General features: G+C 53.5%; 1 protein-coding gene across 5 annotated transcripts in view; it reads right to left on the reverse strand.

Moving 5' to 3' along the window:
- Window positions 1-23,935, reverse strand: part of LMO1 (LIM domain only 1) — a 46,887-nt gene that overhangs the window by 14,201 nt on the left and 8,751 nt on the right. Inside the window, exons 1-2 of one of the 5 annotated variants that reach the window (XM_081154424.1) lie at window positions 21,703-21,827; window positions 16,991-17,249 (exon numbers count right to left, since the gene is read on the reverse strand). The exons of 1 other annotated variant lie outside the window; for it this stretch is intronic. In XM_081154424.1, coding sequence (XP_081010550.1) covers window positions 16,991-17,015 — 25 coding nt within the window. In that variant the 5' untranslated portion in view covers window positions 17,016-17,249; window positions 21,703-21,827. Of the gene's footprint in view, window positions 1-16,990; window positions 17,535-21,702; window positions 21,828-23,935 lie in introns of those variants that run through there. 3 more of the 5 variants (XM_081154426.1, XM_081154423.1, XM_081154425.1) reach the window with 3 other exon arrangements.

Genomic DNA, 23,935 nt, shown 5'->3' on the forward strand with positions numbered 1-23,935 from the left:
TCAAAACCTGGGCCCTGTACTCTTACCCAGCTTCCCTCATCATACTAACCACCTTCATCCACACAGATATTCAGGCCAGAAACTCAGTCATCCTCAGATCCTTCATCAACCTCCTCTCCCTTCCCCTGCTGACACCCGCTCCCCGTCCCAGCTGCTTTTCATTTCCAGGGCTACCACCACCTTTCACATTATCGGCAGAGCTCCCCACCAGCCTCTTGTGTCTAGTATCTACAGTCCATTCTTCACCCAGGAGCTGGAGAAATCTTTCCAAACAAACTAGGTCATGATACTGCTCAGCCTGAAACCCTTCCATAACTTCCAGTGGCCTGAAAAGAACATCCACAGTCTTCATCAAGCCCATGATAGTCTCATGTGGTCCTGTCCCTGCCTCCCTCTCTCACATTGTGCTCCAGCCACATTCTACATCTTCCTACTGCCACAGGGCCTTTGTGCATGCTGTTGCCCCCTTCATAGAACACTGTTCTGCCTCTTCATGTGGCTGGCTCCTTCTCATCTTTGGGCTTCAGCTTAAATGTCATCTCCTCAGAAAGGCCTTCCTTAACCTCCTTATTTCCTTACTGAAATGACTCCCTGGTCATTTCCTTTTGAGTTTTTATCACAGTTTGTAATTGTTTTACTTTTCTGTGATTTTACTTAAAACTGATTGGTCTCTCTCATAAGAATGTAAGCCCCATGAAAGCCTATTTTGGGGTCCTGATTGTCTTGTTCACCACTATGTCCCCATTGTTGAGCCCCTTAGTTCACTTTTTAACCATCAGTTCATTTAATGAATGAAGAGACTCAGATATTACTGGCAAGAGTCTGCTGGCCAGAGTGGACTGATAGGCAGATAGGCAGGCTCCCCAGAGACAGGAGCCTTAATCAGGATTCTTGCTGCCTCATGTCACACACCCCAAGGCCCCTGTACCTTTTGGCCTAACAAACAAAACAATTCCCCTTGGCACAGTCTGGAATTTTGAGAGGCCCACCCCAGGGCTCCAGCTGAGAAATGACAGCTCTTGTACAAATAGAAACTTCCTATCCCTTAGCTAAAGGGACAGCAATCCTGTCTTTCAGGCCCTGCAGATTCATGAAGAATGAAGGCCCCTCCGTACCTCCCCTTGAATTTAACTGCTCCATTCCAACCCTCAGGGACTAGGGGGTGGAGCCTGTCTCAGGCATCTGTGTAATCTCAGCAGCTCAGTCTTTCCCTTTGCATCTGTGGCCTGGAGACCCCCTCCTCCCAACACAGACCTAGCCTCCCCAACCCCCAACTGAGGGTCCTTTTGGCTTACATATATGACCACTTTTCCAGTCTAGTCTAAGCTCTGGGGGCCCAGTGGGAGGAAAAAGCCCCTGAAATTTGCCACAGAAAACCCCCAGGCCCAAGCTTTTCTCTATCTGTAGCCTCCACCAAGCCCCATATCTTCCTGGGCTGCTGGAGCTCTCCCCCAGGTCCCTTAATAGGATGCTACTTGGAGCTGCACAGCTGCAGGGACCAGCGGGGAAGTGTCTGGAAGGTGCGTTCCCCAGACAGCAACTCAGCTGCTCCCTGGGCACCCGCAAAGCCTGCGTCACCCATCTAATGAAACAGGGCTCCCAAGGGGCCTGCAATCTCTGCAGAGGAGGAGGAGGGCACGGGCTCTCAGACGAGTCTCAATTTCACAGCATCAGGGACGTGAGCACCAAGGCGCTGAACCAGAAAACGAGAGTCTGGCAGGAGCGGCAGGCACACCACGAGCGCCAGGGGATCGGAGATTAGGGCCCTTCAAAATCAATTTTGAATTCAAACTTTTAAATGTGCTCTCTAGACGCAAAGAAGGGACCCTCCAGGCAGGCTTGGCCCAGCCAGCTGCTGCGTCCTGCTTCCTCCTTGAAGCAGCCAGGGCCCACCTGCTAGCCCCTGGGCTGGGTGATGGAAGGCAAGTGGCTAGGAGGGAGACCCAGATCCTGCCCCCAGGAGTCACAGAGACAGGAGCCAAGGGACAGGAGCCCCTTGAGCTCTTGCTGACACAGCACTGCCTCTGGGGTGCCTGCCTGTGATGCTGTCCTGGGGCTTCCTGGTGAGACCTTGGAGGCTCCTCCACCCTTCTTTACAGACCTGGATGAAAGGAGCTAAATGCAAGGCCCCTGTGGGCCAGATTCCCTTAATCACCACCCCTGCCCCCCCAAGCCTGGCTGAGGAGCTCATGGGGCACCAGCAGCTCAAACCATTTAAATGTGAACTTCGGAGGCAGACAGGCAGAGTTTTGTAGCCTACACAACCCCTGGGCTCCCAGGGAGAAGACCCTGGTTCAGAAGTGACTCTCCTTTCTAGAAACCTGGTGGGGGAAAGCCTGCCACAAGTGTCTTAGAATGCAGGCCCTGTGGAGTGAGCGTGGTCTGAAGCCCCCAGTGCAAATGGAGAGAGCGTGTCATCTGGGTGTGAGTCAGCAGGACAGCCTGGCTGCTGGGAAAGCTGGCGAGGCCAAGGGCTGCATTATCTGAGGCATGGTGTCTGCAGCCAGGGAGCTGACGAGCATGCTGTCTGTTACTTGTCAGACCATGTGTGGAGTATTGCGTGCTGTTCTGGGCCCACCACTGGGAGGTGGGCAGGATACACAGGATAGTAGGCCTCACGAGGAAGCTGAGCAGAACAGACTGCTCCAGCCACGCCTTGGAGGAGGCCCCAGGGCCTGCAGAGGATGCTCCTGGCAGGCCCAGCTATGGCTCCCTGCTCCTGCCTGGGTCCCTACTCAGCCATATTTATTCCTCCAAGCCTATGATCAACCCACCACTGAGGCCTCCCCCATATCTGCATGGGGAAGCTGGTCTATGACAAGCCTCTCTGACCCCAGCGACCTCACAGCCCCTACCAGCTGGTTTTCCAAACCCAAGGCTAAACCTCAACTTTAAGCCACACTCCCAAGACATAAACATGAGTGACTGCGAACTACTCTTCTGCTGGGAGGCAACAGAAGGGGTAGCCGAGGCCGTGGGCCTGCAGAGACCTCACAGGGAGCCCCTCTGGAATGAGGAGCACTAGGAAGGGGCTGGGACCCGCAGACCACATATGGGAGAGGAGGCAGGGACGCCCTAACCCCTCCCACCCTGGCTTGGGAGTGGGCTGCAGGCTCTGTAAGGAAATTACAACACAGGCCTGGGTAATGCTCCTTTTAGTTACAGCATAAACTGCAGCAATAAAGCGTACCTGGGGAATGTTTAGAGAAAGCACTAATGATTTCTTCCCCAGTGGTTAATAAATTCACTTCCAGATCAATTTGTTCGCGATAGAGCCGGGCGAGCGGAACCCGCGCGGCGGGCACAGCCAAGTGTGTCTTTTTCAGTATAAATGATTTATTACGATGATTAGCGGCACATAAACAATTTAAAATACAACGCTAATTAGTTTGGGGGAAAAAGGAGGGGAAAAGCCACCCTGCCTCTCTCTCCATTATGTTCTACTTCCCTAAGTGTGTACTTTTTAATTAAATCCAAATGTCACAATAAATTTAAAGTGTTTTATTACCACTCGGGCTAACTAAGGCAGTCATGCAAGCCCCCCTCTCAGGCATCTGCGGCTGGGCTGGGGGTGAGGACTGGGGTACCAGCAGGGTCTGTCCACAAATTCTCCTCAATATAGGAGGTTTTCGTGAGACCCCTGAAACCCCTCGTGGTTTCTGGCAGCCCCAAGCTGGAGACCTCGGGGACTCCCTACTTTCTCTCACCCTCCTGGCCAGCCCGAGTGATAACTCCTCCTTGCTGCTGACCCCGGCCAGCCCAGGAGCTGGGCATGTGTCCTCAGTGGTCCCACAGTATTCTGTACCCGCTTCAAGCCTCCTCAGGTGCTCTGTAATCACGTCCCTGACACCTTCTGCATGCCTGGCATCAGGCTTGGCATGTCCTATACATCTTACCATGTTCTCGTTCCAGTGCTATGAGCAGTCATTATTGTTTCAATTTGGGGGATGGGGAAATTGTGGCTCAGAGAGGTGGAAAAATTTATCTAAAGTCACACAGCTAGAAAGAGGACTTTCACAAAGTCCTTGTTCCTACACCACTGTTCTGCCTCAGAGCCCACACCTGACCACGTCTGGGCCCCGGTCCCCCAGCACCCAGAATGGAGGATAGGACACAGCGGCTGTTTGGGCAGGGCTCTCCTGAGTATAGAGCCCTGCCTCGTCCAGAGACACATCTGAGGCAGAATTTCAGGTCAGAGACCTGGACTCTGATGAATCTGGGTTCAAGTTCAGGCTCTGCCATTGACTCACAACGTAAACTCAGTCAAGTCCCTAGCCTCCCTGAGCTTCAGCTTCCCTGTCAGCAGAACTGGAGTAATAACACCCAACTCACAGGTGAAAGAACCAAAGCAGCTAAAGCATGCAGAGTGCTTTGCAATCTGTGACATGCTATGTAAGTAGAAATTACTATCAAAAACCCTTGAGGCGAGCAGGGCTCTGTAAGAGCACACAGTACCCATATCACTAACCAGGAAACTGAAGCCAGCAAGGGAAAGGACCTACCCAAGATCTACTGAAGCTTAGGAGTCCAGGGGACCAGGTTGCAGGCAACCTTCCTTCCAAAAGCTCAGATGGCCAAAAAGGATTTTTCTCCTAAACACTCTTGCACTGTTTATTTGAAATTAAAAATATCCCTAAATGCAGAGTTACCACATGACCCAGCAATTCCACTCCTAAATATATACCTAAGAAAAATGGAAACAGATGTTCACACAAAAACATGTATATGAATGTGCATAGCAGCATCACTTAAAATAGCTACAAACAGAACAACTCAGATGTCCATCAGCTGATGAACAGATAAATAACCTGTAGGGTATACATACAACGGAATAGCATTTGATCATAAAAAGGAAGTACTGATACATGTTACAACACAGATGAATCTTTAAAACATTATGTGAGGAAAGAAGTCAGCCACAAAGACCACACCTTGTGTGATTCCATTTATACGAACTAACCAGAAGAGGCAAATCCACAGAGACAGAAAGTAAATGAGCGGTCACCAGGGAGGAGGGGGATGGGGAGTGCCTGCTAATGGGTATGGCATTTCTTTTTAGGGCGATGGAAATGTTCTTGAATTAGACGATGGTGGTTGCACAACTCTAAGTAGACTAAAACCGCTGAATTGTACATTTAAAAAGGTTAACTTGCCTTGGCCAGTGTCACTCAGTGGTTAAGAGCATCAGCCCAAGCACCAAAGGGTGGAGGGTTTGATTCCTGGTCAAGGGCACGAACCTGGGTTGCGGGTTCGCTCCCCACCCCCAGTCACATGAAGGAGGCAGCCAATCGATGTTCCTCTCTTACATAGATGTTTCTCTCTCTCCCCCTCCCTTCCTTCTACTTTCTCTAAAAATCAATGGAAAAACGTTCTTCAGCGAGGATTAAAAGTTAATTAAATTAAAAGGTTAACTTTGTGGCATGCAAATTATATCTCAATAAAGCTGTTATCAAACAAAGCAAAAAACAACAAAACAAACGTTCCTTGGAGAACAGAAGAAATCAGTTTATAAAAAATTAAGTCCTTGGATCAGGAAGGGGCCCTGGGAGGTCCAGCATCCAGCTCTCACAGGGGGGCCAGGTCCTGGTCACCCCATCTCAGGTCGGTTGTTCCACAAGGAGGAAAGAGCTCCAGAGCACCCCTTGCCTCTCTCCACAGTCTCCAGCATCCAGGAATGTGAATGTACCCACTTTTCCAGCCCTGCTGCCCAGGAAACTCAGACCCTACTGGATCCATCACTTTTCTCTGCCCCATTTGCTTCCCCCACTGTATTCATGTTTTGTCTTTCCAGGTCTCTGTTCAAATTTCTGCATCCTCCGAGGCCTACACCCAACCTGCAATGCCCTATCTGCAAGCTGGGCATGCCCATGGGGGTGGGCCCCCTTTGAGACCTCGAGCTTGTCCTACATTGAGTCCCATAAGTTATGGTATGTGCATAATGAATAGACCATAGTGAAGCCCTCCAGGCCCAGCCAAGGTTCAGTAAAGAGTGCTGCCCTCACCTAGAACCTGCGAACCCTGCCCCAGATCCAGGCCATGGAGCCACAAAGGAAGGCAACATTTGCCTACGGGTCAAGTGAAAAGCACTGGAGGGAGTGCCCAGGCTAGGGACAGCATCCTTTGTGGCTTATCTGAGAGGCTAAGAAAATGAAGCATCCTGGTCGGCAGGGGGAGCCAGGCCCACTCTGGGGTTAGTTTCCTTAGGGGCGGCTTCCTGAGACAGCATTCCACGGTGAAGCCAGAAGACTCATGGAGCCAGCCTCATGTCTAGAAAATGGGCATTTCGCCCAAGGCCCAGATATTCCCCTCAGGTGACCAGAGCCATCCTGTCCCCTCTGGGGGGCACTTCCCACATGTGGAAGACTTGGAGGCTTGTCTGTCTGTTGAGATGAGGCCTGAGGTACCATAACAATCCTCAATGTAGCCTACTTGAAGCTCTGCCTAGAAACATCAAGGGACAGGACCATCCAACCAGGTTCAAATATGGCAAGACCAAGTATGGAGATCCAGGGGCCACAAATGCTCTCACTCGGTATCTCTGCTTCTCCTGACCCCAGAAGACCAAGGAGAGACAAAGAAACCTCCTCAGGTGGTTTCTTTCTCCTGGTCTGGCCTCACCACACCGTTGCTCACCCACTGTCATGTCTCCATACATAGCACCACACATGAGGTGTCTGCAGCCACTGACCCTTGAAATGTAGGGGGAAACCTAGACCCCTAGAGGCAAAGGGGCCTGCGCAGGGTCATACTGTGAGCTGGTGGCAGAGCCAGGTTGTGGCGGTAGGAGTTCTGGCTCCCAGCCCCATGTTTCAACTCACTGGAGAGCCTCTTTCAGTCCTGCTCCCATGCAAGGAACTGCTGAAGTGACCTCTGCCCAGACCACCTTGAAGATGCTGGCTCCACTGCATCTGGCAACAGCCAGCAAGGGGGTGAGACCCTCAACACAACAGCTGCAGGGAGGCTGGCTCAGGAAGGAACCACCTTGATCTCCTCTGAGGGTATGATCACCACTGAATAAGAAGAGAGGCCCTGGGGTAATGGATGGTTGCTTTGCAGGCTCCTAGTGGCCTTGGCAAAATTACCATCTGTGAAAAAGGGAATCCAGCAGCTCTCACCCCCAGCCCTGACCCCTGTGTGCATGTGTTTATAATCAGTGCCATCCTCACTCACCACCATGGGCAGGGAAGGCCTGGAAGCATATTTACCACCACCTTCCAGGCTTGTGGCAAGAGGTCTGGTTGTCATCTGAACTCTGCCACACACCAGCTTGCTGGGCTATCCCAGGCAAGTGTTTCTCCCTCTCAGGGCACAACCTACTCCTCTGCAAAGTGGGGCTAGTATTTGATTTAGCAGCCTATCATGGATGCTGTGAAGATGAAATGAAAGGCTCTGAGACATCTGGGGCCTTCCCTGGCATGAGGTGACGCAGGAAGTGGAGGTACTGGGCCTCCCAGGGATGAGGCTGTTGAGTCAGTCTCTCCAGGGGCAGCTAAACTGTTGGGTGCCTGGGGCCTGAGATGCTATTCCAGAGGCTGATCTCTCACAGTAGGCCGATTTCTAAGACAGTCCCCAATGATCCTCCATCTCCTGATATTAACACCCTTGTGTCATTCCCCCACACACTTCCTGGAGTGTGAGCTGGACCTAGTGACTTGCTCCCAAGAAAGAAAATACAGCCAAAGTGATGAAATGTCACATCTGTGATTAGATGTGTCACCTCTTATAAAAGACTGTGACTCCCTGCTTGCTAGCAGACACCCTCATAATGGCTTTAAGGAAGCCAGCTGCCACGCTGCAGAGGCCCACATGGCATGGAGCTGAGGGCCCCACAGTCAGTGAGGAGTGGAAGTCTCAGTCCATCAGCCCACGAGGAACCGAATCTGCCAACAATCAAATGAGTGAGCTTGGAAATTCAATTCCCAGATTCATCTTGATAAGAGACCACAGCCCCAGCCGACACCTCCATTATGGTCTGAGAGATCCCGAGCAGAGGACCCAGCTAAGCCGTTCCGGACTCCTGACCCATGGAAACTGTGAGATAATAAATAGATGTTGTTTTAAGCTGCTAAGTTGTGATTTGTTGCAGAGCAACAGATAACTAATACACTGCCTCCCTGCATACACGCATACAGGACAGGAGGGACTTTCCTCAGGCTAGAGAGGAGGCCCAGCAGAGAGACCTCTGCTCCACCACTCAAGACGCTGTAAGCTTCCCTCTGGAGCCCAGTCCTTGCTAAACTGCTGGACACAAGGGGCCTGAGATCTGTTCCTGCTACGGAGTGTTATGAGGAGAGGCGCCCAGGGGACAGAGACCACTCTCCAACCTGCCCTTGCCAGGCTCTCTGCTCTCCGCTGGGCAGACCAGGAATGTGGGCGGAGCTGACTACCTCTTTCCTCCTCTTGCCAAAGAACAGCCCTCCCAGGGCTCTGAACCCCAGGCACATCTGGAGTAGAATAAGCATTTCCAAGCACACGCACTTCCACTTCCTCCCCTTCCCACCAAAACCCTAGGAAGGTTATGGAAACTGTACCATCACCTACGGGACCATCAAGAGCTTTGCCTATTGAAGGATCAACAGACCTAAACTGTGGCCATGATCATATCCATTAGAATTAGTTAGAATTACTATCAGTTTACTGTTAAGAATGACTACGTTGCAGAGGCAGGATTTGAACTGTCTGTCTGACGTAAAGCCCATGCTAGTTCCACTTGTTTTACAAATATGAAACTGAGAAACAGAGAGTTCAAACATTCTGATGGCGCCTGCAGGCAGCCCCTATGCAACCCTTCTAGAACAATCTGTTACCAGGGATCAGGAATTAGAGTTTTTAAAAATTCAGGGGAGAGGAGAGACAGGATGGAGCAGGTGCTGGCTGTGGGCCCTAGATGCTCCAGCCAGAGCTGATCCCACTTATCTGGGAAGAGCGGGTCTCCCTCCCCCTCTCTATCAAGTCATTGCGCCAACCAGCAAAATTGAATTATTAAAACTCCCTTCTGGGGTACCACACGGATTTTTCTCCGCTGAGACTCAGAGCGGAGGGGTGGCTGCTCCCGCCACACAATATTAAAATGTCAGGAGTTTAAGGCCTGCGTTGGTTGAGTCATAAGTTATCAGCACCCAGTGAGGGCCGACAGAATGCCTCCCTTAAATTATTAAGCAGAAAGCGTCAGACTGTAATATTTTGCTAAACCAAAGTACAGACACAGACAAAGATGTCATTTCAATATTTGAAACCAGCAAGTTTAATTTAAAATAAGAGCAAACCAATAAGCTCAGAACATAGCCGCGTATGAGAGGAAAATTATACTGTGAGAGGAAAAAAAGTGGAAGGACTTAAGAAATTTATAAAAGTAATCTCCAAGTGGAAATTAGAAATCAAGGCCTAGAAACAGAATAACACAAAAGAAATATTACTGTCCACTTTCTAAATCAATATAACACTGCTCCACGCCAGAATTACCATGGTAACTCAAGTAAAAAGAATCAAGCAATTCTTATTATTTCAAAATAAAATCACAGCCTGAAGCCTGGGTTTTATTACAACCACTGATAGATCGCTGGCTTGTATTTATCTGAAATATTGCTTTTCAATCAGCTGGTTTATGAATGTACACGGGCCTCTCACCAGCCCACTTACCGCCCCGTTTTCAGGCGAGGGGCTAACCAATGAATTGAGTCCCGCCCGGCTGCATCTGCATGTGTGCCCAGGCTGAAGTCAGCCCTGGTAACCACAGAGCTTCACGCCCATTCCAACCACCCAGAGGTTTTGCAGGACAGAGAAGAAAAGCCGGAGAAGGCAGTGGGGACTGACTTCCTCGTGGTCCTCCTGTCCTTGTCCACGGAGGAATGGGCCAGGGCCCCGATGGCAGTGCAGACCACCTCCCCACCCTCGCCTGCCAACAGCAGGCCTCAGGCACCATCCTCCCAAGTCATCCTCTCACTGGCTCCTCCCCCTACACACTCTACAGCCAGGCAGCCTGGGCTCACAGCCCAACTCCAGACTTGTGAGCTCTGTGGAACATGGGACCTGTCACACAGCCTCTTTATACAGTTTTCTCACCTGTAAAATGAAGATCATAGTAGTAGCTTTTTCTTAAGGTGTGCAAGACATTAAATAAAATCATATAGTGAAGATGTTTTGGTGGATTGAGTACAGAAATGACCCCATTCTCCACCCCTCTGGGTATCCACATGCTTTGCAACAGGACTTTCACCTCCCCTCTTCAAGGGTATAATCTGTTTCCCCAACCCTTGAACTGAGGTTGGCCTTGTGATTTATCTTGGCCAATAGAATGTGAAAAAAGTGACAACATCCCAGAGCAAAACCTAGGTCTTAAGAAGCTTTGTGTGCATCCACTCTCTCTCCTGGACCTGTCTCCACCATGTAAACAAGCCAGAAGAGTCTGCTGGATGAGGAGGGACATGTAGTCTTGTCACCTCTAGCATCCAGTTGATTAGCCATCTGCCAGGCATGAGTGAGACCCAAAAATTGTGATTCAAAAGCTAAATAGATGCTCATTTTGAGCTGCTGAGTTTTGGGGTGGTTGTTTATGCAGCAATAACTAACTGTTACTGATGCATAGCACAATGCCTTACTTTTAAGTAACGGCTCAATAAAATGATAGCTATTGTGTTTTTATGATCCCTAAAGTCCAAGAGCGAAAGAGCTCATACAGTAACTATGCAGAAAGCAATGTCACTTCACACAGGCATGAGGCTTCCTGGGTTATCAAATGTGCACATGAACATTGGGTGCCTGTTAGGTGTTGTTCCCATTGTAGAGATGTGGAAACTGAGGCCCAATAAGTTGTTTGAAGTCACATAGCAGTCAGCTGGGACTAGAATCCAGGTCTCCTGAATCATACCAGCAGGCTGTACCCAAAGACCCAGTTAGGAAGGGGCAGGAGGTAGGAATTGGGGAGCTGATCTGCCCCTGCTATCTGGACCAGCTGCTTACTCCTCTCACACTATCTCCTTTTCATCTGCTCCAGTTGTGTCAGCCACTGTGGGCCCCTGCCTTAGAACACAAAATAAACCCACTGCACACAGTAAGAGATGAGCTTGTTGCTATGTTGGATGAATGTGACTCTGAGCATTGCCTGGAATGGCTCTGGCCACTTGTAGGCTCCTGCAAGACCAATCAAAGGAGCAAGGGCATGCCAGGCAAGGTGGTCAATACGAGCAAGGGTACAGGGGCAAAGATCTCCTGGGCTGTCAGTAGGCTGGCTGGGATGCCCAGGGTGTCCAGGTACATGGCACCAGTCCGGCTGTTCATCAGAGTTTTCTAACACCCAGCCTCATCATGCCTTGGGGCCAGGGCAGAGGGCATGGAAGCTAAACATGGAACCCGAAAGATGCTGAAGCTCTGGGCTACAACTCCCTACATAAATCTGGACAACTTGCTTGCCCCCTTTGTGCTTCAACTGTTCCCTTATAAAGAATGATCTTGAGGCTTCTTCCCATGATGCTAATCACCTTGGAAATCTGCACAGTGGTGAGCAGTGAAGCCAGCCTGCCTCCTAGATAGTAGTGATTGTGGCCATGACAGATAAACTAACTGCAAGATGGGGAGTTATGCCCCAGTGCCCAGAAGTGAGCAAGGCACCAACTGGGCACAGGAATATCTCAGATCATACTGTAGCTGTGAAGAAAGCAATGTCACCTCACGTAGGCATGAGGCTCCCTGGTTTATCAAGCATGTACATGGACATTACCTTATTTAATCCTGATAACACTCCAGCCAATTAGATGTGATTATTCTCATTGCAGAGATGAGAAGGCATATAGGCAAAGCAGCCTCAATGTTGGGCGGGCATGGATCACAAAATCACATATTGGACCTACAGAGTTTAGCAGGATGGTAGAGGTGGCAGCCAGTCCAATAGTACCTGGCACACTGGGGTCCCCATGCCCTTTTCTCTACTTTTTTCCCCTAACTCCTTTCTATCTTCCTAACATCCCTGATCAAGAGTTCTTCGGAGGTTTTCTGGCCCCTGGAGATAGATCTGAACAATAGCCTTGGCCTCCTGGCTACTCGCGCGTAGCTCTGCCCTGGATGGGATGCAGCTTGGAGAGGCTCACGCCTGCTGAGGGCCCCAGCATGGCTTGGGTCAGTCCCCCACCAGCCGCCCCAGCTGCACCGCCACAGCTCTGCCTTCTACTCAAAGAAGGCCCCGCCTGTCCAACCATGGCCACTTCCCAACCCCAGCAGCCTTGCGCCAGCAGCCCAACTACACCGAGCCGGAACCTCATTTCTCTTTCACCCGTGACCACAGAGGGTCGGCCGCCAATACTGGCTGGAAATCATTCATCTGTTCCAAGGGAGAGAGACCAAAATAGACCTCCTCTCTGTCCTGCTGGGGGGCTCCTTGAATGGAAGTGGGGGTGCGGCCACTGAGTCTGACTCTAGGACACAGGGTGGGGTGGGGGGTGAGAGGGGTGAGAGGGGTGAGAAGCAGGCCCCAGGCCTAGGAAAATGCACATTTCCATGTGCTAAAAGCATCTTTGTGGGACATGTTCAGAGAGAGAGAGAGAGAGAGAGAGAGAGCAAGAGAGAAAAGTGGTTCTCGTGGCCACAGAGGCCAAGTGAGTAGCCAAGCCAGCACCAAGGCCACCCCGGCACGCAAAGGGTGAAGCTTTTAGGCGAGCAGCGGCCAGTGATCTCAGCTTCCCCCAGTCCTAATGCTCCTGAAAGGCTCTCTCCCACTCCCTGTAATTGGGCATCAGTAGTTAATGCAGTATTGACTGCATTACACGCTCCCGTGCCTCCCCTCACTAATGCCAATTGCATCACCTTGTACAGTCACCAGCTTGCTTAGCCAATAGCCGTTAAAAGCAATCCAAATCATGAATCATATGGGAAACTTTTAGCAAGACACCGCCATCCAAGGAGACAATTTACAGTTGAGTTAATCTGGGTACATTAGTGAGACATGGATTCTGGACGACAGACCAATTTATGTTGTTTCCCTGCCCCCCCCCCTTAGTGCTCCATGTGGGCAAGTGAATGGAAGAGCGAGGAACAGAGAGAAGCACCTGCTTCTTAACCCAAGGCTCAGGGAGGGGGTGGGGGAGACCCATCTTTACAGACTCTTGCCTGGCTGAGTTTGGGCAGGAAGGGGAAACAGCTGTACGTGATGCTCAAGATTTGCGGTGCTTCATTTCCAGCAGTGAGGAGGTGGCTGCTGCTGGGGCTGACATCTAGGTGCAGGTGGAGACCCTCCGAGTGCCAGGCCTGGTCCCCACCCTGCCAGCCTTACAAGGCCTTTCCCAGGCCTTAGGAGGCAACAGTGCTAGTTGGAACCCACCTTCCTGTTGACCTGCTGGGGTCTCTGCCTCCACTCCAGGGGCAGGCAGGTACTGGCCACACTCTGCCAGGAGAGGACCCCCAGGACCCTCTGTGGTCCAGACCATGATGGGATATCCCAGGAGGTCCTGCAGCTCAGCACCCGAGCTTAGCCAAGAGCCTGCCCTCACGATCAACCGAGTCGGCTGTGGAGGCTGTGCTCACAGCAGTCATTAACAATTGAAGACTCGCTGTCTGGTCCTTCTCAGGCCAGCTCCACTCTCCTTAGGCATTTTTACTTATTAAAAATGCTCTAGGAATCACGTCTGGCGTTTAGTTCTACAACCTGCCTGCTGTTTCCTGTGGTCACCCCAGCCTTCCACTGGGTCTTTGCAGAGGCAGCTTACACCCAGACCCACCCTTCTCCAGCATGAGCCTAGGGACACCCCAGGACCCCAAAGGGGGTGTCCTCAGCATCTTCTCCTGCCCACTCCGCCACAATCCAATCTCACTGTTCTTGGGGTTGCTTAGACCCTCTGCTGTCTGCCCCTACTCATGGGCCCCTTCTCCAATAGCCTGAGGGCTAATGTGACTCCTGGGGCTCAGGACGGTAGCTCCTTTTGCTCCCCTGGGACTGCAAGCCTCACCGGAAAGCCCGCAGCCTGGTGCCAGTCCAAGCACAGATGTCAGGGAAAGAAGGGCTATTTCTCCAGAAAAGTGGGAGCTAGGCTCCCTTTGCTGACAGGCAGGCCCGACAGCATTTAGAAAGCCTGGACCCTGAGTTCCAGTAAAGTGGAAATGGCTAGGCCAAGAGCAAGCGTCCAAATGAAAGCAATTAATCTTAAAACCCAAAGTTTAACCGTTTGCAAAACAGATCTTTCCTCTCTGTGGTGGCCCTTTACTGCTCGACCTAATGGATTACTTTATTAATAATGCACTGTGCTTAAAAGCAAAAAAAATTTTTTTTCTGACGATTCAATACTTCAGAAAGTCTCTTAAACCCGTTGCTACGGCAAAGCGATTGATATTTTATTATCTTTCAGAAGTGCAACATGAAAGCCCAGCAGCCCAGCAGAGCAAGAGCTTTGGTCCGTGGCAGCTGGCAGACCCGACTTCAACCAGAGGAGCTCCGGCCGCTTCCGACAAGATGCTGTCAGGTGGAGAAAAGGCTTTCGGGGTGGCTAATAAGAGCCCTGAGTCCCTGTTGCAGCTAGACAAAGGGTGCAGGGACTCAGCCCCAAAGAACACACTTCTTGGGGGCCAGTGCTGCCACCCAGCCCAAAGGGCCACCTGCTGAGAGGGCATAAGTGCTAGGAAGAAATTAGGCAGCAGGTTTAGAGGAGCAGGTGTGCATCCAGAGCCTTTCTCCCTCCCCCAATTCAAGGTGCCAACTTCAAGATTTTGTGGAACCAGGAGAGGACAGGCTCGAACAGGGAGTGGAGGGTGGATATGTGAGCAGAAAGGTTACTTTTGGAGGACAGTTCTGGGCTGAGTAGGACAAGAATCCAATGCTCCTCAGGACTGCGGCTGTCTGCCTACCTTGCACTGTAATGGGACCCAGAGATCACTGGCATCAACAAAAGTGGGCACCATATTGTTTAGACTGGACAAGGTGGGGAACCGAGGGGCACCACATGCCACAGGTCTGGTGGAGACTAGAGGAAACACATATGTTTGGGGTGATTGAGACGCACTGTGGGCTGGAGGCAGGAGACTAGCTAAAATGACCTCTGGAGAGCCATTCCCGCTCAGGGCTCATCTGAAAACCTTTAGTATCTCAGAGCCCAAGGCACTCTGGGGTGCCTGGACAGAGAGCTAGCTCCAAGACTCAGGATGGCGGTGGTGGGGCCATCTTGTTGGCATGAGACCAATCTCGCTGCCTGAGGCCCTCAAGTAGAGGGCCAGGTCTCCTGGATTTCTGGCTTGGGCCAAATAACTGCGGCTAAAGACATATCCTGATTTCCACTTGCTTCCCATAGTGAGAGTATCCCCAGTCGCCAAGGTGAGACCTCCTGCACTGGCTTCTCCAAGCCCCATCATTTTACCAAGAGGAAAAATGAAGTCTAGAGATGATCCTGACTGGTCTGAGATAACACAGGTAGTGACAAAAGGAGCTAAATTAAGGCCTCCTTTCTCCCTGTGTGGCCCGAGCCCAGATCCCGTCTTCCTTTCATTCTATATACAACTGCAGCGGTCCAGTCCTCTGATTGCCCACACAGGGCTCCAAGGGAGGGGTCCCTGAAGAGAAAAGAGGATACTCTTGACTGAAAATGGATGTCACACCCCAGCTAGACCCTGGAAAATGGGTTCTTTTGGCCAGAAGCGTTGAGTTCCCTCTTTATCTCTTACTACACACATACTGAGAATCGGCCTTCACAGGTTTACTGGCCATAGGGCTTCCTCACGTGCAACCCTCAGGGCAGACACTTTAAGTGCCCTTCCCTCCGGGAGGTCTCAGAGGTCATGGGGAGTCTGGGGCATCAGCACATGGTACCAGCAAAGTGAACATCTTGTGTGACCTTGAGCAAGTCACTTACCTTCGAATTTTTACGGAGTGACCATGTCAATAGCACCACTGACCTAGTGGGCAGAGGGCACAGCCCAGTGGAGACTCACTAGAAGTCAGAGGATGGCCACCACAGTCGCCCTGAGAGAAGTCCCTCTGACTCACAGAATATCCACCTTCCAGGTCCTTACCAGTAGCAGCCTGCGTGTCATCTATGACATACACCTACATCTCCCGACAACACTAACAAACTGAGCAACCCTTACCTACAGGGCAGGAGGGTCTGGGACAGCCAGGGGATGGTCTTCTGACCCTGGGGGCTGTGCTTGGTTCACAGGGCACCCCCTTGGTTTTACCCTCAAGGGGGCTGGGTTCCCCAACCTCTCCTGGGCACACCAGGGCACTCACTGCGGGGCATTCCCACTCAGGAAGCCTTTGGAGTATGAGGGACCACCTGCTGGTGGCCTCCAGCAACCAGGGCCCCTCTGTTCCGAGCTCTGAGGCGCCCTGAGAATCCTGACCCCAGCAGGTCCAGGCCGCTTTCGCGGGCCACTCCTGCAGGAGTGCTGCTAGCCTGTCGCGGGACACTTTCTTCCTCGGGGACAAACTCCCGCTGCCGCGCTCAGGAGACGGGGAGACAGTGGGCCAGCGCGGGAGGCACCTCTCCTTCTCACCGAGTCATAGTTGCGCGCGGCTGGCTCCCCGAGGGTCCAGCCGGCCTGGCACCCCAGGGCGGGCGCCGTCTTCCGGAGCGCGGCTCGCCGCAAGCCCTGGAGCCCGATTTTCTAGAAGCCGCTGATTTGCCCGGCGCTCAGCACCTCTCGGGTTACGCGGCGGCGCGAGGGCGATGGCTGCAGTGAGAGCCGCAGCCGCAAAGACGGAACGAAACGCTCGGCACGAACCGCCGCCGCGCGGGGATCCGAGGGGCGCCGGAGCCCGAGCCTCCCGCGGAGCACCACCTGGCGGGTGCGCAGCTCGCCCGCCGCCGCCGGCCCGGGAGCGCGCAGCCCGGCGCACTCACCGCCCTCCTCCCCAGCCCCCTCGGCCCCCGCCCCCGGCCCCGGCCCCCGCGCGCCGCTCCCCGGGCCGACCCCGCGCAGCCTGGCAGGTGCGCGCCGGGTCCCGGCGTGTGCGTTCCCGCGCGCCGCCGCGCCAGGCCGGGGGGCACCGGGCGTCGGACCCCCGCCGGCCACCTACCGTCCTCCTTGTCCAGCACCATCATCTCCGGCGCTCCGTGTCCAGCCGCAGCTCGGCTCGGCCGGGAGAAGGGCACCGACTCGGGGCGCGCGTCGGCGGGGCGGCCGATCCTCGGGCAGCGAGCGGGCTCTAATTACCCGCTTGTCCGGCTCTTAACCTAGATTGCACTCAGCTAGAATTACATTCAGGAGTGGAGCACTTCGCAGATACAAAAGCAGTCTCACCTACTTTTGTGCCTCAGAATTGAAGGAACTACGAACTGCAATTTAGAGAGAGAGAGAGGGCGAGGGAGAGAGAAGGGGAAGAGAGGATCAGAGCCGTTTCTTTGATTCTCACCTTCTAAATGGCTCAATTTGCCCAGTATAATCTGTCTTAATGTAATTGCATTTGATAGCTCATAACCCGGGCTCTGGCAACGACACAGCTTTCAGCCTCATAAAGTGTTTTCCCCTCGGATTTAATCTGAATCTCAATCTAAAATTATATTCAAAGAGATGGGGGAATCTCGGCGGCCGTCTCCCGCTGCCTTTCTCTCTCAATGTATGAGGTTTGCACTCCTGCTACTGAATAAATGCACACATTTCCCGAGGCCCCCCTCCCTCCCGGGTTAATGGGGAGTGGAGACGCGCGGCTGCCCGGCTCCGCAGCGCCACCTGCAGGCCGCGAGGCTCCAGCTTGGCGCCTGGCTCGGCTCAGGCAGGACCTCGAGTCCTCAACCTGGAGATCTGTCGTGGACCACAGGTCTGTCTGTCACTCCCAGCCTCTCAGCCTTGATTTATGCTCCCCTCCCGCCAGGGCAATCTTTCTCTGACCTCCTACCCTCTCATCCTACTTGCTCTGCCCGGGGGTTCTGATTGTTTCCTGGATTGTTTGGCAAAGTTAACCCTGTACAGGGCACAAACCCTCCCACTGTGAGTCTCACAGGACCACCTTTACTCTAGCAGCCGCCCCCCGCCCCCGCGCAAGGGCATCCTGATTCCATAAAAACCGGGATCCAACTTCTCTTGGAGCAAGTAGCATGGCAATGAAAGCTTTTCTCATTCCACAACTGTTTATTGAGCATGTATTATGTGCCAAGCACTATTTTAAGGCACTGGGGACACAGCAGTGAACAAAGCAAAGATTCCTGCTATTAGAGAGTTCACAATTCTTGCTCTGTAACTCAAAAGGCAGGAAGGGAGACAGTGTCCAGCTCCTTTCCTCCTGAACCCTGTTTCTCCCCAGAGCCCTGAGGATGGTGCCCAGGCTGCCTATTCCAGAAAGGCCACTCAATAACCAAGGACTTTTTTACTTGATAGAGTTCTAGGGGGGGATGGAACTCTAAATGGTTTGTGTGTTTTTTCCAGCCCAAGGAGGGCTCCAGACAAATGTGTCAAAGGCTCTATCCTGGTAGTCACTTCTGAGGACTAGACCCAGGCAAGGAAAAGGAAGCTGAAGTCTCTGGAGGGGCAAAGGGCCACCAGTTGGGATTTCATGCCATCTCTGCCTACTGGCTTAGCAAATCACTTTCTCCCTCTGGGCCTCAATTTCCCTGCTGGTGAATTGGGAGACCTGCTCTTCTATGTCCAAGGTTGCTGTGGGGATCAGATGGCATAATGTATATGCATGTGCTTTGTAAACTGTGGCATCCCAGACAATGAGGGGGTTTGTTGAGTACAAAGGAGACCTGGAGGCCAGGCTGTTCCCCCTAAGCCCTGGAAGGCCCAATGCAGGGTGCTTGACAGGGGTGAGGAATGGGGGAGCGGGAGCAGTGCTGCAGCCCCTCTTCCTCTATCTTAGGCAGGGAAGTCAGGCTTTGAGAAAACAGGAGAGAGGCTGCTTCTAATGAGATGCCTCATCTGCAGCTCAGAGGGTTTCGCTTTCCCCTTCATCTTGAATACTTAATCCTAATAGTCCTTGAGTATATTTGATGTTAAATATATCATTTTGCTCAGCCTGACTGTCCCTCAGGATTTTGAGCTTGATCTCTCCCCTGCCACTGCAACCTGAGCTGTACCCTGAGGGTCTCAGGGAGGCTTTGGCTCTGCTGCCACTGGCTCATTTAGTGTCAACCCCTCACCCCAGCCTGAGCTGGGGGCCAGGCACTGCAGCAAGCAATGGGCCTGACAGGCTGGCAAGGGGCAGCTTCTTGCTGTAGACACCTCTGGGAGACCTGGAGGCATTCACTCTACAGGGCCTGCTGGTTTACTACTACCTCCAGGACCTGGCCCTGACTCACAAGCCAGGACTCGACTAGCTGGGGCCACTTTCCCACTGTCTTGTCCATGTGCTGTCCTTGGAACTCTGTCTCACTCCCAGCTCCCTCAGCCTCCAAGGTACCCAATTAGCAGCCACACAGGCAGCACCCCTTTGGGGAGTTAGAGGCCCTGTACATCAACTCAGGGACTGGAGCAGGCCTGAGGTGCTGAGCAATGGGCTCTAGAAGCAGGTTAGATATGTTAGCAGGGGATTGGTGCTGAGTGTGAAGGACTGCTTGTGCCCACAGGTGGTTCTCTCTGCACCCCCAGTTTTGAACACTAAGCTGCCACACTGATCTCTGAAAAAAGGCCTTCTGGTTAGTGTACAGAGCTACCCAGCGAGACTTTGAGGGTTTGGATGACCAGAGCTCCTGGCTAGGATGGGGCCTGCTAGGCTGACAGAGCCAGACATGAGCCTCACTCATCCAGTGGCCTCCCTCTCAGCTCATGGGTCACTGTTGGGCAGGCAGGTAACTCCTGTGCCCATGCTCACTCCCACCAGCCTACCTCCAGAGGCACGCCCACAACACCAGGGTGGAATCCTCAGATTCCCTGGGGCTGGAGGAGGTAGCTTGCACGTGACATTCCACAGGTGATGAGCATGTACTCACTTGGACACTGCCAAGAGTGCTCCAAAATGCCCTTGAAATCCTCTGAGAACAGTAGAGGGAAGCTACTTGATCAGCCCCAAAGGTTACAGTGAGGAAAAAGGGGTTGCTACTGGCTGTCTTACAAAGTTCTTGGCAGGTCCTAGCAGTCTGTCACTGCACCTGGCAGGAAAGTACTAAGGAAGGGTTCCTGCATTGAGGGTGGGAAGCGGGCAGGGGAAACTTGGTGCCTGAGGGCCTGGGAAGACCAGATATTCCAGAACTCTTCAGTGGAGGCTGTCAGATGTGCCTCCACCTGAGGGTCCTGCTCCCAACACAGTGCAGCTGTCTTCAAGATGGGGTTATAAGCTGTTTTTACAAGTGATACTTGGAGAGGAATTCAAAGTGACAAGGACCCCTTCCCTGTGGCTACCACAGTTGACAAGACTGAGTGAACCTATAGACTTTGCTGTACCATCAGGATGCCTGCTGGCCAAATTCAGATTCTCTGCTCTGCCCTCTACTCACACAAAAGCAGCCCATGCAGAGAAATTTGCAACCAGCTAGAGTGGAGAAGTACACACTTTTCCTCTTTCGGTTTCTGGAAGCCCTGGACAGGCCTTCTAGGAGCTGCAGTTATAATCCATCAGGCCCTGCAGAGGCTTAGGCCAAATCTGCACCCCAGAAAACAAGTCTCTCTCTCCCATCCCCTTGATGAAGGCTCAACCCATCCCCGCACAACAGCTCTGAGAAGGCTGTGGATGTAGGCTGGCTTGTCCCTGGTTGCCCAGGACTGAGCAGTTTCCCAGGATGCAGGACTTTCAGTGCTCAAACCAATTGGTCCTGGGCAAACCAGGGCAGTTGATCACCATAGAGGGAGGTGATTGAGTAGGACAAGGGACTAGTGGAGCCAGAGAGAAAGGCCAGGCAGCCAGACCTTTCCCTGCAGACCAGCAGCTGCCTCCCAGCCCCTAATTTCTCAGCCTTCTGACTCAGGGCTTCCTTTCCCAGGCACTAGGGAATTGCCCTAGCCCCAGGATGGTTCACCGGCTAGCAGAGCTGTGAGTTGGCCTGAGACTGGAAATTAGAATGGAAAGGGTGTGAGTTGGACCCAGGGTTGGATCCAGATTTCCTGAGAGCCAAACTTTCTTATGCAGTTGGGGGGAGGGGCAACCTTTAGGAAAAGGAATACAAGATTACCAGTGAAGGACTGGGAGCTTAAACTTCATTAGCTTCAAGGTAAATCTGCCCCTGATATTTTGGATATATGGCCCACCTATCTACTCTAGCAGCAGGGCACGTCCCAACACGCTGGGCGTGGGGACCTGGTGCTGAGCGCCCTCCTCAGCCCTGCCAGGGGTGAAGCAGTGTCATCCATCAGCAGCTGTAAGTTGCAGACCCCCGGGACCCCAGGACCATGCTGGTGTGACTGCATCTTCAACCCCAGGTGCCTGGGTATCCCCCCGGGGGAGCCATTCCGCAGCCCTGTGCAGAAGCTAGACGTGCAGACACCCGGGGAGGCTGGGGGACTGAGGATCAGCAGGCACCGCGGGGAGCTCCCGTCGGAGAGGAGCTTCTTGCGCCTGCAAGGCTGCAAGAGCCCGTGAGAAAGTTCCCGCCCGGAGCACGTGGGGCTGGCTGGTTTGGGACGGCCGCTGGGACGTCTCAACCCCGCTGAGGAACCTCGAGGGCTGAGCCTGGCACCCTAGTCACCCCCCTCCCCCCCCCATGTCCAGTCGCCGCGCTTCCGGGAAGCCACCAGCGGCCCGAGCTGCTGGGGCCGGCGTAGGGGGCGCTGCCGCCCGGAGCGGGGTGGCCCCGGCAGGCCCGCGCTACTGCCCCTCCCCTGCGCCCCACGCCCCACGCCCCGCGCGACCCGGGCACCTACCGGCCTCCGGGTCCAACACCATGGTCCCCCGGCGGCCCCAGCCCGGCACGGGCCGAGGACACGGAGGGCGCGCGGCTCGGAGTCTGCTCGTGCCGGCCCCGCGCGGGCTCCGCGCCCCACGAGCCGCGGCCACGGACCGGGGCGCGCGGGCGGCGCAGGGAGCTCAGCGCCGCGGTCCCGGAGCGCGGGGGGGTGGGGGCGGGCCGGGGGCCGGGGCGCTTGTGCCCCGCGGGGGTCGCCGGAGCAGTGCGAGCAGCCTCTGCCGCGGCCGGGCCGGGCCGGGCCGGAGCCGGGCCGGAGCCGGAGCCAGAGCCGGGCCGGAGCCGAGCCGGAGCCGAGCCGGGCCGGAGCCGCGCTCCCGTCCTCTCTGCGCGCCCGCCGCGCTCGCCCCAGCCGAGTGGAGCCCGCGTTTCCCAGGGCCCCTCAGATTCCCCTGTTAATTAAATCAATTCATTATGCTCAGATCTGATTAGCGGCCCTTCCCCCCCTTTGAATCAATTATTCAATACACAAACATAATTGCTTGGGCCAGAGGTGCCCGCCATTAGCTTATTTAACTCCAAGGACACTAATTACCCGCAGGGCACGGGAACTTTTCTCATTAATTCTGACAAAACACAAAAGCACAGCCAGAGTGTGTGCGTGTGAGCGAGTGTGTGCGTGTGTGTGCGTGTGTGTCCGCATGCCAGAGCGAGGGCCCTGTGTGGAGAGCCCAGGAGGAGCCCGGGGGTGGCGGAATGTGCGCGGCTGCGGGTGGGAGTTTGGGGGCGCAGTGCGGGACTCCGCGCGTGCGCTCGAGGGAGGCCGGGATGCGTGCGCCGGGCTGGATGTGACTCTGGGCCTGGGTACCGTGGGGCAGGGTTTGAGACCCAGCCTAGCAACGTATGAGACTGTGTGAGTGCTCGCTTCAGTGTGTGACTTTCTGCATGTGGACTCCGGGGCTACTGTCCCAGGCGCCCCTACCCCTTTCTTTTTTCATAATTGACCCACCATTGCCCCCTGCATGCTCAGACCCACGCAGGAAGGTGCAGCCCACAGAAGAGGAACCGGGGAAGATCAGGAGCGGGAGGGCGTGCGGGTAACTACAGAGCCAGGCTGGACAGTGTCCTGCCCCCCCCATTGGTGCTACTCCTCTCCCCAGTTATAAACCCAAGGTTTCCATCACCCCCTTCCTTGGTCCTCTCATTGCACATCCCAATATTCCCTCCACTCTCCACTTTCATCCCAAAGCCCTCCTGGGCCCCTGCACCCCTCCCCCCACATTTCCACAAGTGCCTGACACCCAGGCGCACCCCTGCCCAACTCCATTCACCCTGTGGCTAGTTCTTCGCCTCTGTCTGTAAGGCTGTGTGCCTATGGTTGACCAACTTCTCCGCATTTTACCTCCCAGGAAATCTCTATTGAGAGAGAGGAGTGAGAGAGCCCACAGAAGCAGGGACACAGAGGGTAATTGATTCCCCCAAATTAGGTTTCTGCTTTCTAAAGACCGGCATTGTTCCTGTTCTCAATGTGCACAGAGGTATTGAAGATTTCCTTTTTGTTTCCTCAGGCAATGAATGAGCTTAATCCATTTGGCTTTATAAATCAGGAAACTAATATTCGCTCCTTCCATAGCAGCTTTTTAAAAAATTTAATTGCTGGGGGAGGCGCAGTTTGTCACCCTTATGCTGTCCCCAAGCACCCACTTATAAAAACACATTCTGACTGAGGGGTGGAGAGAAGGCTGGGAGGGGGAGGGAGGACTCATCCCGATTCCTCCTGCCCTTCTCCATCCTTGCACGTGGGGCACACACAGCATCTGGAAAAGTTTGTGAAATGATTGAATGAATGAATTATATTCAATTCAGTGATGAAAAGGGGAGCGTTCAGAGGTACTCTTCAGAATGACCTCCCAGACCTGCTGCTCTCAGCCTCCCGCCAGCCCTGAACACAGCCATGCCCGGCACAGGTTTGGCAAATCCTCTTCACCATCCTGCTCAAGCCTCTAGTCATCTTCCTGGTGCCAAGATCCGACCCTGCTACTCTCCTACTCAAGAATCTCCCATGGCTCCCCATTGTTCATTGACAAAGCTCTAACTACTTATTCTATCATTTCAGACCCTTCGTGAGATCTGGAGAAGTCTTTGTGAGCACCACTACCCTTCACTTCAATTCAACTGATATCTATTGACCATCGAAAATCTTACATTCCAGCCCCTCGGGACTGCTTTACTGTCGTTGAACACACCTTGCA

The sequence above is a fragment of the Miniopterus schreibersii genome (genome assembly GCF_964146895.1).
Source record: "Miniopterus schreibersii genome assembly, chromosome: 12".
NCBI classification, from domain to species: Eukaryota; Metazoa; Chordata; class Mammalia; order Chiroptera; family Miniopteridae; genus Miniopterus; species Miniopterus schreibersii.